Raw genomic sequence first — 15,811 nt, 5'->3', positions numbered from 1 at the left:
TTTAGCTACCGTGGCTGATTATTGGCACAGTTCAGCCACAAAATCATGCGCTGGTATCCTGTTAATGACTGAATGTGTCTGATGCCTTCAGCCTTCCATAGGGAATCGCCATTATGGGAAAGCCATTTTAAAATGGCTTCCTTTTAACTGATGAAAGCTCTTATCACTACTGTGGCCTCTACAGCAAGGAGGTTCTTGGCGGTAATGAGAGAGACGGAAAGCCGAAGCTGGCTCGAGTTTGAGGCTCCGTGTTTGTGTTCACCGACCGATCCTTTCCCTTTCACTTTTGGTCAGTCATAAATACGATTAGAGTGCACTTTCTGTTTTGCTCAGAAATGTTTTGTGTGTTTATATGCAAGTAAAACCAGTTGCATTGATAAACACACACTCTCTGGAATTATATGTATGCTAGTTTGTTATTTTCCTCCTGTGATTTCCCATACTGGAATGAGTACAACAAAAAAACAAAACAAAAAAATTTCAACTTGATAGTCCTGACAGAGCAGGTGAATGCAAACAACACACAGTAATTACTGTACATTAGACATTAATTAATAAGGATAACTCTGGATTTTAAAGCTAAATGTCCTTCAGTCTAGAACGTTTCTCATATGTTCAGTGTATCATTAATGCCCCAGAATGCCAGAATGCATTGTAGCTACTTGATAAACAGGTCTTCTGTGGCATTAATGAATTATGAATGGTGTATCACGTTCCATACATCAGTAGAGCCATAGAATGCAGTTCAAGCTTTCTGAAAAGGAGGACACAATGCATTCTTTATAAAGCCTTCTTAAGGGTGGTCTGTAGTAGGCACGGCACGATTAAAAATTTAACGAAAGTCCAATTGCCTTCTACTGGAGTGCGCAGGGAGTAGGAAGAGTTATTGGTAGTACGTGTGAAGAGTCAATCCAGATCAAGTGCATCTCCGTTTGTTGTTCTCTGCAACAGATTTAACCCCCAGAATATTCTCACTGCCCAGATAGAATTTCCCAACACTCCGTTAGCAGGCGGTTAATTTAATACATTACGAGGAACCAGTGTAGCATAACCGCTAGTCGATCAGTGTTTCTCAACCCTGGTCCTGGGAACCCACCGGCTTCTTGCCATTTTCTCTCAGTAAACACCACCCCTTTAACACAGATGGTTTTTGGTAGATTTCCTCACGCACACAGAAAATAGGACCCAACTGATTTCACCTGTCAGTTTGTATTATTATTATTATTATTATTATTATTATTATTTTATATAGCAAGACCAGTCTGTAGTTAATATAGTTTGCTGTTTGTTTGCTGAACAGGTTACCCTACAAGGTTGGAGTCCTGATCTATGTGGTCACTTCTGGCACTACGATCTTTACTTCACTCTAGTGTGTTTCTTTTGAACCTCTGCACCTTGAACTGTTGCACTTGTACATCGCTCTGGATAAGAGCGTCTGCTAAATGCCTGTAATGTAATATAGGACTGTGGTCTATGCGGTATGGTGAACTAAGGTCTGCTTTAAGTTTTTTTCTTTTTTCATTTTGCTGAATGCTTCGATTGTGTGATCATTTTTTCTACATGTTTCAAGTTTACTTATTTCAAATATGTGCGTGATTGTATTCCGACTCAGTCAGTGAATAACAGACCGCAAGTTAAACGTGACACCTTCTGCGGTTTGCACGGCAGCCAGTAATTATACCACTGTCCCTAAACCGTACAATTTGTGTGAATGTATCGGCTCTTTCGAGACGCTCCCTAAAATTTCTGATGAAATCCTCTTAAAAAAAACGAGGCTGAGAAGGGAACTGGCAAACGTGAAAAGAAGGAAATGAGCGGCAAGCAGAAAGTATGGTGTTAATCAATTATTACTGTCAGTTATTTATAATATAGTAAACGTCGCAAACAATTCAATCTTGCTGTTTCCAGTTTTTTATGTGTTAAAGGGCAGTTATCTAACACCAGCCAGCTAAACGTCGATTACGTTCGAAGGTATTTCATAGCGTTGCTTGTGAGCTATTCTTCCGTATTCTTGTCTCGCCTGAATTTCGCTTGTACAACCAGTCGACCAAAGAATTTGATTAACGTAAACCGAAAGCGAAGAGAGAAAATGGCTTGTTTTTCATCATACGCCTTGGATTCCACGTCTTGTTCCAGCGCATCGTTCTCCTCGAGTTGCTTCTTTTCTTGTCTCGCTGTGCCGCCCGCCGTAATGAATCCCGCGATCCAGAATAAGCACGGTCACCCTCAGAGAAAGTACTCCGCCACGAACGCCGTCAATGCCGGGAACAACATGGAAGACGTCGTGCACTGGGCTGCAACGAGAACAAGCCGGTATGTCGTCCTCGGCGGTTGCTAAACGAAAATGGACATTTAGATGAAGATTCAGCAGACTGAGGATGTAATACAGTGTGCACAATGGTCTGAATTTAAACCGCGAAGCAAGCTAGCTGTAATATTGCATATTTTATATGTACAGCTAGCTGTCACAGTATTATATTCACATAGTTGTGCAATCTGTACGGGAGCTCATAACGTTGGTTAGCGAGCTACGGGAAGAGATATTTATTTTATTTAACTTAGCTAGCCACTTCAAAAATAGTAGATCGTATTTAGCTATCTGTATATTTTTTATTTTTGCACTCGTGACGTTAGCCAGATATTTGCGGAAACATTAACGGGCTAGCTAAATTCATTTTCCTCATGCATGTGCAAGAGAAATCTATGTGGTCTATTTTTTTAAAAACCAACTGTAGTCACTACTTGGGACGTTTGTTAATCGTTTTAGGTTTATATATACAAAGTCAGGATGTTTAAGGGGATGCATTCAGACGGACTTTATCGCAAAGAGAATGCCGCGCCAGCGGCAGACCCCGGCCTTAGCGTAACCACACTCCGGCATGCTAATCAGGATAGCCCGTGGATTGGCATTCTGTCGGTGGTCTCTAGGCCTGCTCTGGCTTTCCTGCAAAAGTATTTCCCGGGAAGCCCCACCACGCCTAATGGCGTTTCTGGCTGGCAGGATGGAGATATTAAACGACGCTTTAAGGGCAAAAATGCGTTTTTAGATCAACCTGACTTAATTCCCGAAGCGGAGCGCGATCTCGCCTACCACCTACACTACCAGTCGGGCACTAATGGCATTTGCTCTTCCTCAACGGCAGCTGTGAGCTGGTTGAGTGCCGACTCCCTCCGAGAGTTAGGAATTAACGATAGCGCCGACATTGACGTAAATATGAGACAGCAAACATCTGCAGTGGGATACTTGGCATCGGTTAAAAATGTCATTAGTCACGTTTTGGTGAACAAAGTTTCAGGACAGGATGTGACTGTAAAAAACCCAGAATACCACCGAGGTTTGGCAAGGGATGACTGGCCGTCAGACCCGGTCTCGGTCGCATCGCGAGCGAAGAGCAACTGGTTGTGGGACGGGATCTGGGGATCTGCTGACAGTTCGCAAGGGTGGCTGTCAAGTTTTTTATGGAGAGCATGCTCTGTGGCGTCAGATCAGCATTGTCCAGAAATTGACAGCGGCATCCATTGTCAGCGGGCTGAGTCTGGTACAACCGCCGGCGTTGCCAAGCCAACGGATCTGTTTGAACAGCGCGACTATGGAGAGCCGATTCACGGCGAAAGCGCTGGACCTTCCAGCAACAAAGGCGAGCCCGATAATGGTAGCCGTCAGTCGGTCCGACCGGAATCCCTCCCGAGCTCCGAAAAGACCCTGTTAGTTTGTCAGCCGGTCTGTGAACGCCTTACCGGCATAAGAGCGGCCACCGCCTGCAGTGAGGTGGCGGTTCTTACCCCGGATCAGGACAATGGGTACTCAAGTTTGGAAGAAGAGCACTCAAACTTCAGGATGCATTTAGTGGAGCCTGCCTGTCCCGAGCAAGCGCGTTCAGGGCCAGGGGAGGGGGCAGAGGAGCTAGCTTTACCTGCGGAAGGTCGCACGTCTGTGGAGGCAGGCGCTGGGGAGCTCTCTGACGTGGAGGCCACCTCGGCTGGGAGGGAAGGAGAGGAGGCGTCCGGTGAGTCTGACCTCTCTGACCTTTCGGACACCGACGAGGAGGCGGAGCCAGAGGTGCTGACCCCGCCCCACCCGCAGGTGCCCGGCTGCCAGAACAAGGCCATCGCCTACATCATGGGCAGCCCGTGCAGCGAGGGCAGCGAGTCGGAGCTGGAGGAGGACAGCGACTGGGACAGCCAGGACGACGACGACGGCTTCGACAGCGAGGGCTCGTCCGACTTCTGCGACTCGGACGACGAGGAAGAGGAGGAGGAGGAGGATGCGGAAGACGGGGAGTCGGACGCGGAGGAGGCGGACGGCGAAGTGGAGCAGCTGTGGAACTCGCTCTGCCGAAGCGGGGATCCCTACGACCCCCGAAACTTCACGGCCGCCCTCCGGACCACGCCCGCACGGGGCGTGGCGCAGGGGGAGGAGGAGGAGGAGGAGGTCCCGGAGGAGGGTCCCTGCTCCCTGCGGCCCCTCCCCCCGGAGGAGGAGAGCTGGGAGGAGGCCAGCGATGTGGACGAGGCGGAGAGCCTCCGGCTGTGGACCTCCTTCAGCTGCGCGGCCGACCCCTACAGCCCCCTCAACTTCCGGGGTCCCCTCCGGACCCGAGACGAAAGCAGGGGCCCCGGCAAGAGGCCGGCCCCCCCGGCCCGCCCGGCCCCCCCGTCTCCCTTCCTGAGCCCGGACGCAGAGGACCGGATGGACAGCGGCTTCTCTGAGGCCATGGTCCTCCCGGTCCAGCCCGCCCCCTGCAGCGCCAAGCTGAAAAAGGTCAGTATGGGGAACCCGCCGTACCGCCATTACCCCAGAGCCCGTCGCGACAGACCCGACGCAGAACGCTTACGGCTTTTTAACCACAGTTTACCCTGTATTATAATACCCTTATAGGCCATTACCCTAATGGCTGCCCGTTAGCTGGGTCTGTACGTGCAGTGACCTCCATGGCAGGTTCGGCCTGGCCTTTACGGTGAGCTGGCCTTCTGAGAGTCTAGAACCGCTGAACTGCCAGGAAAAGATGTGAGAAATTCCTGGAACCTAAACAAAAATTCTGCGTTCGGTTTCACGAGCAGCATTGCCTTTACGGTGATTCATTGTGATCACTGCATTATTTGAATTCCATGACCCAGTCACGTACACCTGCCGGCCTGCAGCTCATTTTCACTTCACTTCCTCATTGCGAGATCTGACTGTGATCAGCTGAACCACACTCAGCTGAGCTAAAGATGTGACTCCTGTGCATCGTTAGAGGAAGTGAAATCTTCTCTCGGGACACTGCATGCAGCTGTTAGACGATAGCTAATTTTCATGAAGCCGTTTTACCAGGTTCCCTCTTACTATGATGGGGAAAAAACATTTTTGCTCATTCGACACTAATTATAAGACGTGGTAAAACATGGCTGTTAGTGGGAAAACTAAACTGTCCCTTTAGCATAGTTTACATGGAGCTCATTGAAGGTTGCATGCTTAGCTTTTAGCACCTGGCCAGTGAATTTGTTGCTGAGGTCAGTAAAATACATCAAATCAGATCCCATTTACATAACTCACTGTTAAATGACTGATATGTCCAGCTACAGGGTCATATGCTTAAAGAGAACCCCTTGGGATTTATTTAAATTAATTAATTAATGTGGTTACATTCATCTTGTTTGATGATGTTTCGTTTACTCACCTAATTGTTTTTGTCTAGCCGTGCAGACCTACTGCTTTCATAGTGTATTTGTAGTAACAGGGGCAGGTAAAAGCTAATGCGTTTTTGAAGGGCATTGTTTCCTTGTGGCGAAAAGTAAATGGTTTACAGACGCTGACCTGTGTCGTAAATAGACGCAACACAAGGGGATTGAGCCGGTGCTCTTTCACCGATCGTAAAAGAGACACAATGGCTTGATTAAGGGCGGGGGGGGGGGGGGCGCGGCGGGGGGGGGGATCATCGGCAGACGTGCAGACTGTGGAAATGATGTAAAGCTGTGCAACATCGTTGCGTTTGATAGCAGCTGATGAAACTGTTCCATCTGTGCGTCTCCAGGGATACGGGCGCGTGCAGTCATGAGGGTTAATTATCGCGTGCGGGACTGCTGCTGGCATCACGTGACCCTTCGGCTAGCCACGCAGACGCGACCGTCCGCCCCCCGTCCCGCGAGCAAGGCTGAGAGAGGCTACCCGCGCACCCCAGCCGTATTTTAACATCACGCCATCACGTCCTTTTCCCATTTTATTCCCCCTTTCTCCGGATTATTAGTGGGAGATCTCTTATGTTACTTGGCAACCGGGGGGAGGAGGGAGGGAGGGGAGGGAGGGAGGGAGGGGCAGAGGAGGTAGGGGCAGGGAGGAGGAGGGAGGGGGGGGAGGGGGAGGGGGAGGAGGAGGGAGGAGGGAGGGGGCAGGGGAGGAGGAGGGGCAGGAGGGAGGGGCAGGGGGAGGAGGGAGGAGGAGGGGCAGGAGGGAGGAGGGGGCAGGGAGGGGAGGGGGAGGGAGGAGGAGGGGGGCAGGGGGAGGGAGAGGAGGTAGGGGGAAGGAGGGAGGAGGATTCCGGTGTCCTGTTCCGCTGTACTTCTCGCCCAAAGCGCCCGGTCGTTGCTTCCGTTCTCCTGCGTCTGCAGTTTGTCGCCGTTGAGCTTTTGCTTTCTTCTTCGGTGATAATTTGGATTCAGGGGCCAGATTTGAGTGTCCATGATCTGTCATGTTGACTGCAGCTGTTATTAGCATCAGTGTTAGCATTAGCAGCTAGAGATCTACCGCCCTGTTGGTTTTCACTCCAACCCTAACAAAGCACATCTCATTCAACAGCTAGGGATCTTGTTAAGCTGCTAATTAGTAGTCAGGTGTGCCAAATTAGGGTTGGAGCGAAAACCTACTGGGCGGTTGATCCCCATGAACAGGGTTGGGTACCAATGAGATGGAGGATCAGAGTATTAGAGCCTAGTTTTTGTCACCTGTATATGTGTTTGGAAGCACACACACCTTCACACGCTGTCTGATCTGTCCTGCCCTGGGGCCTGTTTCTTGTTTGTGAAACGTGTGTGGTCATGGCCTTTAGGTTTAAAGCCAAACCATACTGGTGTAAGGTGAATGTGAAACGTCACTGAGACCTTGAGTGACCTGCTCTTTTTCTCTCTCTCTCTCTCCACCCCCCACCCTCACCCCCACCCACCTCCCCTTCACCTGGGACAGGTAAGGTTTGTGGAGGAGGTAGAGGTGTTCTACGCCAGCGGCGACGAGGACAGGCGTGGCCCGTGGGAGGAGTTTGCCCGCGACCGGTGCCGCTTCTTCCGCAGAGTGCAGGAGACGGAGCACGCCATTGGCTACTGCCTGGCCCCCCCCTTCCGGCTCAGCATCTTCAACAGACTGTACCCCAGCTGCTGAGGGCTTCCCCTTGTGCTGTTGTTGTTGTTTGATTTGTTTGATTAACAGGAATTAATGGAGGAGATAAAAAATAAAGACTCAGTGGGCTCATTCAGGGTGACCAGAGAGCAGGAGAACAGTGTAGTTTAAATGTCTAAGGGCTCGTTAGTCATTGTCCAAGGAACCTAGCCTGAAGCAGGCTAACATTTCACTCGAGTTACGTACGCTAACCGTACCTCTACGCAGTGATCTGAGTTGTGTTGACCGGAATCCGGAATGGTTTATTTTCACAGCCCGACTACACCCCGACCACACCCCCCGCCCAATCCCAAACTCACTTTGTTTTGAAGTTTCACCCCCAAGCCTGCTCCCCCCCCCCCCCCCTACTTTTTTTGTTTTGTTTACAGCAGCCATTGCCACTGTATAGCTGATCAGGGAAACGACACGTGAACTCAGTTCGGTGTTGTTCCTGGCTTCCTGCAGGGATGTGCTGTGGCAAGCTTTTCATCTTTACAGGATTACCCAGGAGCCAGCTCTGGGAGCGGACGTCCGGCTCTTCTCTCCCCAGTCCCAAGGTAGTGGGTTGGGCTTTATGACACCTCTGTGTTTGAATGAATACACTAGTATTGGTTTCTCATTACGTCTTGGCTTTAACATTGGCTCTCTCTCTTTCTCTCTAAGTCTGTATTTTGCTAGAAAGTATTGAAGTCGAGTGCAGTGGTGTGTGTTCAGGTTCCCCATTGCCTTGGATTGATAAAAGGATTCATTAGGAAACGTGTGTGTGTTGCTAATTTTATTATAACTACAAAGGCCAAAGGAGACACACTTAAATAAGTTCTGGAACTTAATTCTTTATTCAGTATTTAACTTCCTGTCCATCCCAGTAATGAAGTTGCCCCCCTTGTAGTTCTGAATATGAACACTCTAAATAACCAGTTATTTTTTGTCTGTTTTTAAGCAGAGCTTATTTCATTATCTATTTTTGGGCGAGGGTGATTATGGGAAAGGTTCTAAGTCACTTGGTAACTATTTTGCATGAAGCTTATTTTAAAAATACTTCATTTCCATCCTTAACAGCTGCATTCAATTTTTGGTGTGATCCTTTTCATAGAAACAGTATCTAGGGTGGGGTTTTTTCTGTCTCGTTCAAACAGAGGCAGATTCTGGGAGGTTAAAAGATCGTACAACACTATGTGGGGAAGTGTGAAGAGAGCACAACATTCTGGGAAATGTAGTCTTTGGGGGGGGGGGGGACTGTTGTGTTTGGATATTAATAAACTACAAAGGTGATTCAAGGTAGTACTACAATTACATGAAATTGTTTTATTTTTCTAAAACACCTAGAGGTTTAGTGCTTTTTGCATCCATTTGAGATTTTGTGACAAACGAAATTTAATGTATGCGTATTGAAATGTGCAAATTTCAACTGAAAGTACTAATAAAAAAAAATAATCTTGAAATAAGATTTTAATTTTTTCTCCAGATATTTTTCTGAATATAAATTGGGGTTTGGGGGGGTATGGGGTAGTGTGCGGACCTCCTCACTGTACTTGCCAGTGTGAAGCTTCAGTTTGACGATGACATTTTGGAGATTTAAGCATTTGTCTTCCTTGAAGGATGGTAAGTAACTGGTAAGTTAATGGTGTTTCAGGTGGTTCAAATTTCTCCATAGAAAAATATGTATAGCCTAACTGTGTGTGTGTGTGCGTGTATGTGTGTGCGGACGTGTGCTGTGTGTACAGCTACTCTATAAAAAATACTTTAAGTACTAGACCAGCACAACTTTTTGTTTGTTGTGTGTATTTTACGTACCACTGAAAGTATGCCCTTATTATCCTGTTTGCCGTCTCCATGGTCACCCGTAGTCACAGGGTTCGCTTGATGGCTTAAATGAAGGGCGGAATGGGAAAAACACGCCCAGACGAGAGCAGATATCTCCCGTTACTGTGGAAATCCTTACAAATAAAAGGGAGAGGGGCAGGGGGAGGGGTGGGGTGTTATCATAATGGGCGTTTATGCAATATTGGTCTTGGCCACTGCGTCCGTTCCACCTGTACAATAGTAAGCAAAGGGTAACTGTTGGGTTGTAAAAATCCTTGCACGTCACCACATAAACATTAGTGCTGAGGACTTAAATGAGTATTATATTGTCTGGCATCACCATTAGTATCCACCCAACAAATTGTAATGGTTTAGTGTTTTGAATGATTAAATCCAAGACAACCAGTGCTAGTTTTTCCCCTTTCTTTTTTTACCTCTTGCAATCCCCTAGAGGGCGCTATTTAACTCATTTTCAGTTATGTCCCTGGGTCTGCTTTCAAGGTCATTTGAGGAACGGGGCAGTTTTCAGTGCCAAGTGCTCTCGATTTGTGGGATTTTGATTTGCTTTCTTTTCTTTTTTTTTTGCAAGTTTAATGAAATTGGCCTGTCGAATTTGGTTCTATCTAACTGATTCACAATGATTGCTTTCTCCCCCCCCCCCCTCTCCCCAGTAGGAGAATTTTTCCTGCAGCTCGTGTCTGAACGCAGTTGACTGCTCTGTGCTGTAAGATAATGGCGTAAATTCTGAAGCCTTGGCAGTGGTGGGGACCGGCTGCCACAGACAGAACGGATTTCCTGAGTGCTTTTCAGCGACAGGAAGTAGGACACGGAGCTGTGGCGGTCCTCGGAGAAAGGTCCACGTGCACGTCCACGTGCTCTCAAACGATCGTCAGCTCTGAATGGAGGAGAATTTCGGTGAAGCACAGAATCCATTTAAAAAGTCAGACGGGAGGAGAGTAGGCCTATATTAAGGGAAGCTTTGGTCCCACAGAGGCTATCTGTGAAGATGGAGCCTTTTTCAGGTTTTAAAGGAAATTGAAACTTTTACACTTCCTGTGCTCCATATTTGACCTTCAGGGAATAGACAATGCTGTATCCTACCAGACTTTTAATTACCGACAGTAATTAAATGACAGTAAAGTCATCATTCCTTTGTGGTGATGATTTCATTTTTAAATTGGTATCTTATATTCCATTTGTCATTTAGCAGACTCTGAAGGTCAGGCAACATGCAAATAAGTTCTTGTACTGCTAGACCCTGGAGATCAAAACAGTTGGTGGAATATTGTGTAGAACTGCCATAACTATAACTCATGATTGCTGGGAAATTATTTTAAATGATGCACAATCAGCTTACTTGCACTACATTTTGGCGGTTTATATCTTGTGGAGCAATACCAATAGCTTTACCAGTAGCTTACAATATGTCAATAGAAGGATTTGTTTATTCATTTTTTCCATTCCATTTTTTTGTTGATTGACTTGTGTTTAAATTCAGGCGTGAGTCATGGTGTTGTGCCAACGGAAATAGGCGCAGTTGTAATGTTTAGTGTAACACAGTAAGCTTTATAAGACCACTTTACCTGAACGCATCGGTGACTGCGGGCCTTTTGTTAATTCTCGTTGGTGTGAATTTACGAGTTGCCGACAGTTTCCGCCAGAGAGACTGGAAACGTTGACGATGCCTGTACCTAGTCGTTACAAGAATAAGCCACTAGAGGACAATGTTTATCTGTCGTACAGTCCAAACCCTGCGAGTGTTTTTTTTCTTTCTTTTTGTACTGCAGAGTCTTGGTTGAATGAACCTGATTACTGTTTTGCTGTCTGTAGTTTTGTCTGCAAATTCTGGGTTTGTTAATGAATGGAGAAGCTAGCTAAGTAAGTGGAAGAGGATTTACGAAGCGTGAACAACGTGACCCTCTCCGAGCCGTCTGAATACAAAGACTGCTACGCCTGTAATACACAGAAATTACAACACAGTATATGAATGTGACCCAGACAGTATGCAGACTCCGGTGTCTGATTTCTCCTCCGTTGATGGGTAGATCCAGCTGTGTAATTGTCTCAGAGCTCTTGTATAACCCCATGCTGGGATATTAAGATAAAGGGGGGAAATTGCATTCAAAAGCTGTCCCTGCGTTAGTAATATTGTTTTGCGGCTGCTGGCTGATAACGATGTGCATCGCAAAGTCATTCGTATAATTTGCCCTTGAATGGAGTTTAGATTAAGTTTCCTCCCTGGCGGTTGGGGTTACACAACGGCGTGATAGGTTTTACCGCTAGACGAAGGAGGGAGCTGTGCTCTCACAAAAAGATGCAAACATTGCCCTCGACGGTCTTCCTAAATGCTGTTATTTTCCAGGTCATTTTGGAGTCGATTGCGGGATGAAAACCACCGTTAAAAGGTTTTAAAAAATGTATTTAGGCTGTTTTACAAAGCAAATATGGAAACTTCTCTGTGTGTCTCGTAATGGTGTTTCAGCCAGATGACGACACAATAAACTAATTAAGGAAATTTTAAAGAGAAAACTTAACAATAAAAAGCTCCCTTTAAAATATAATATATAAAATAAAGCACGTCTTACTTCAGTAGCCTAATAAAAAAAGGGACAGCCGTATGATTTTAAGGTTTGCCGATGAGTTTTTCAAAATGTGCTTAGTAATAAGGAAATGCATTATTCAGGATAGTGAATAATTGTAATTATCAAAATTCCACTATATTATGGTACAATGTCATATAATTAAATACTATTTCTAAGATAACACTCTTGTGTAGAAGATAAGATGTCCTAAAAATATGTGAAAAATAACAATACCGTATGGAACTAAATTAACGATAATATTTTGTTTGCTAATTAGTCACCATTTTTCCCCTCTGCAGTTTTCTCGCCTGCATTTCAGTCTTCCGTCCGCACGGGGGCGGCAGAGCCTCATGTGATCACATGTCACGGTTGCCACATCACACCTCCCCTGTCATGCACGTTAAGTCTTTTATCACTTAATGGTTATTGCCAACAGTGTTCCCACACTGTCATATGCTGCGTTCAGTGTGGTTATTGAAACCACAGACATTTGGCAGGAGCTTGTTAGGCTGTGTTATATTGTTTTTTTCTTTTCTTCTTTTCTATGGCAAGTAGCCCACACACATTAAAAAGTGCAGTTTTATCACTTGCACAAAACAAATTGATGCATACAAAGCCATTCAGAATATAAAGGTGTGCAGCAGGGCTAGTGTACTAGAAAAAATTGAAAAATTAATTGGAACTGATGAAATTAAATTAAAATATACGGTTTGAACTTGAATGAATTTAATCATGGCCAGTTCTGAAACAGTATTATGTGTCCTTGTTTGCTTCGTGCATGCTGTAAACTGTCCATCCTGCATCGATGGAGTTGGTTGTGAATGGATGGTTATAGTCTCACTTTCTGTAAAATACTTTTTATTTTCGGAGTTTTGTCAAAAGTCAAGCGTGCAGACTTGATTGGGTTCAAAAAGCCGAACAGAACAGCCTTGAGGAATTTCTGTGCTGTTTGAAAGAAACGCGATTTTTCCTTCAGAGTGCAGCGGGGTTGTGAAATGCTGTCAGTTTCTCTGCAACTTCTCCCCGAATGCTTTGGCACTTTGTCTGTTTGTTTGGCTGTGCTGCGTGCGTGTGGTGCCTCCTGTTTGGTGTTCGTCTTTTGAACTGTTCAGTCCTTCTGATTTCTTTACATTACATTACAGGCATTTAGCAGACACTCTTATCCAGAGCGACGTACAACAAGTGCATCAGTTCAAGGTGCAGAGGTCCAGAAAAACACACTAGAGTGAAGTAAAGATTGTAGTGCTAGAAGTGACCACATAGATCAGGACTCCAACCCTGTAGGGTAACCTGTTCAGCAAACAAACAATGCCTTGTTTGCCTTCTTCTTCCTAAACACGCAGCAGGTATTTCGGATGCATCTTAATTGCATGTTTGCACATAGTAACTGGCCAATCTCTTTCCCCATGCCAGGGGGTTTTTGGTGACGGATGTCCATCTTCCAAATCCAACCTACTGCCTTTAAATCTTTCTATAGGCTCCATAGAGTACTGTCCAAATGCTCCAGGTTGCCCCATGGCTGCAGGGGTGGGTTAATGATTGCTGGATCGAGCCTTGTTTCCTGGCTTCCTTAAGCGCATGTGCACTTCCTTTCCGTGATGACGCATTTGTAAATACCTTCCTCAAAGTCTTCGCACTCTTGTCCTGTCCGCTTTGGGAAATCTCGACTGGTCAGGTTCCCCTTGCAAGCCCGATAGCAGCGCTCGGCAGGTTTTGAGTCTGTGGTGTTTTTGTGCTCTCGATGCGCTTTGATGCTTCTCTGCCTGTCCCTTCGCCTGTGCACTCCTATTGCTCTGTCTCGACCTGCTCTCGAGTGACCGAGTCCTTTTGCTCGTCGTTCCGCACTGCTCTTGCACTCCGTCCCTCCCACGGACTGTCTCTTGCAGCCTCAGCTGATTACACTCCTTTGCCGTCTCGGACTGCTTCAGTTTACCTGACAGCTTTTTTTCCCCCTTGCAAGCATCAGGCATAGCAGCTCCTATACCAGCGATGTGTTTGAAGATCTTGGTTGCTCTTGGCCTCTGACCTGCTCTTAGCTGACCTGTAAAACTGTTCTCAGCTGACCTGTACAGCTTCTGATTGCTCTGTCTCTCTGCACTGCTCTCAGCTGACCTGTACAGCTCCTTATTGCTCTGTCTCTCTGCACTGCTCTCAGCTGACCTGCACAGCTCCTTATTGCTGTGTCTCTCTGCACTGTTCTCAGATGACCTGTACAGCTTCTGATTGCTCAGTCTCTCTGCACTGCTCTCAGCTGACCTGTACAGCTTCTTATTGCTCTGTCTCTCTGCACTGCTCTCAGTTGACCTGTACAGCTCCTTATTGCCCTGTCTCTCTGCATCACCTGTCTGTCTGAGTTCCACCCAGGCTGCTCTACTGAGGGGGATTGGCCTGCCATTAGCTACACTGTGAAATGTGTGTAATTTGGGGTTATCCAGTTTTTCTGGGGGAATGTTTACACTCAGCCCTAGAGTCTGTCTGCTGCTCAAAGCTCTCTTGAGCCCTGACGACAGAGGATTCCGCCTGTCACTAGTCTCCGTATGACGAAACCGTAGCTGATTTTTTTAAAAATAAAGAATTTTTTTTTTGTTTGTTAAAAAATGTAATTTAAAAAATTGTTTCTGTAAATGTAAATCTGCTGTTTCATGTGCGTGTGTAGATAAACTCCAGACTGCACTGCATATGCTGAATCCGTTGGTGTGCGGTGCACCAGATTGGACGCTGGTGTGCTCGAGTTTTTCATTTGACGTTTCGTCCATGTTTACCTCTCCATGTGTTAGTAAAAGGAGCTGCGTTTATGAGAGTCACAGTTATCCACTAAATGTATGATTACTCAGATGATTGTACTAATACAGTGTCTATGGGGATCGTATTAGGTATTGACTATGATGCAGATTTAAATCCCTGTGGGTCACATGTTTTAAGGGGGGGGCGGTTAGGGTTAGGTGACACTGCCCATTGACCCATTTGCATGGAAATTTATAATACATTTCTTCATGAGCACAGCAGGGAACTGTGTGAAAGGCTTTTCAGCAGGTAAGCTTTGGCCACAGAATACACAGCTGAGTCCTTCACATTTGTACAGCAGGAGTCTGACTCTGTGTGCACACACAGTACCCCAGTAACCCTAACGCCCCCCCCCCCTCCCGAAACATCGCCCTCCCCCCAGATTCTGCAGAAGGGGCGTCGCCTGGTCTGAGGTCTGCATGGAACCAATTAGGCCTGGATTAGATCCAGCTGCAGCCCGGCTTCCTGGCTGCTTCAGCAAAGGCTGGGGTCTCAGCGCAGAACCGGGTGCCGGGGCGGGCGGGGGGCCGCCAGATTAAAATCACCTGCCCCCCCTCCGCCTCCTGTCCCCTCCCCCAGACCGCCGAGGCGTGTCCCATCTCTCATCTCCCCCCCCCCCCCCGCGGTTTCTCTGAGGCGACTGAAGCGGGGTCCAGCGAGGCTTTAAGGCATTAAAACGGCCCGTCTCGGCGGGCCCCACGCACGCGCTGGAGCTGCGGACCGCAGAGCGACTTCCTGTGCAGCATCGCGGCTTTAACGAGGCGCGCTTTACGACCTTCCTCGCGCAGATTATCGCCCGTTAAATTCCGTCGCGCCGCGGCATCTCCCTCCCTCCCCACGGCCGCCGGAGCGCATCTCGGATGAGAAGTGGTTTTAACCCTTTGAAGAGCTTCCTTTTTTTTCTTCAGAATTCTGAGTCAGTGTTCTGGAACTCCAGTGCCTTCTGTCGCCAGCAGTCATTGTCACATCTACATAAGAATGTTCAGAGTAGAACATTCTGACTGCATATATGTGATCTTGCACCAGGTGTTGTCCAATCATATCCGAAAAGGGTGCAGGTTTTTTGTTTTAGCCCAGGACTGAGGCACCTGATTCAACAATTTAACTAATCACAGTCTTAGTGCTGATCTAAAACAAAAACCTGCTCCCTCACCACCTCTTTTCGGATAAGATTAAACACTCCTGTCTTACGCTTTAAAAGGGTTAATCCAGCCCACCCTGCGCTGAGAAAAGGAAGCAGGTCTCCCATTGGCTGGCTGGGTGCCCTCGGGGGGCGGGACAGCGTGAGAGTACC

The 15,811-nt window shown here is 47.0% G+C and overlaps 1 protein-coding gene across 1 annotated transcript; it reads left to right on the top strand.

Moving 5' to 3' along the window:
- The first annotated feature begins 1,740 nt into the window (after nucleotides 1–1,740).
- On the top strand, nucleotides 1,741–8,793 carry LOC135237339 (uncharacterized). The gene is made up of 2 exons (XM_064304418.1): nucleotides 1,741–4,762; nucleotides 7,160–8,793. Exons 1-2 carry the CDS (start codon nucleotides 2,789–2,791, stop codon nucleotides 7,349–7,351), a joined length of 2,166 nt encoding a protein of 721 aa, XP_064160488.1. The 5' UTR covers nucleotides 1,741–2,788; the 3' UTR covers nucleotides 7,352–8,793.
- Nucleotides 8,794–15,811: the final 7,018 nt, after the last annotated feature.

The sequence above is a fragment of the Anguilla rostrata genome, chromosome 13 (genome assembly GCF_018555375.3).
Source record: "Anguilla rostrata isolate EN2019 chromosome 13, ASM1855537v3, whole genome shotgun sequence".
Classification (NCBI taxonomy): domain Eukaryota; kingdom Metazoa; phylum Chordata; class Actinopteri; order Anguilliformes; family Anguillidae; genus Anguilla; species Anguilla rostrata.
Note: the sequence above shows the minus strand (reverse complement) of the source record. Positions and strands in the feature narration are given on the sequence as shown.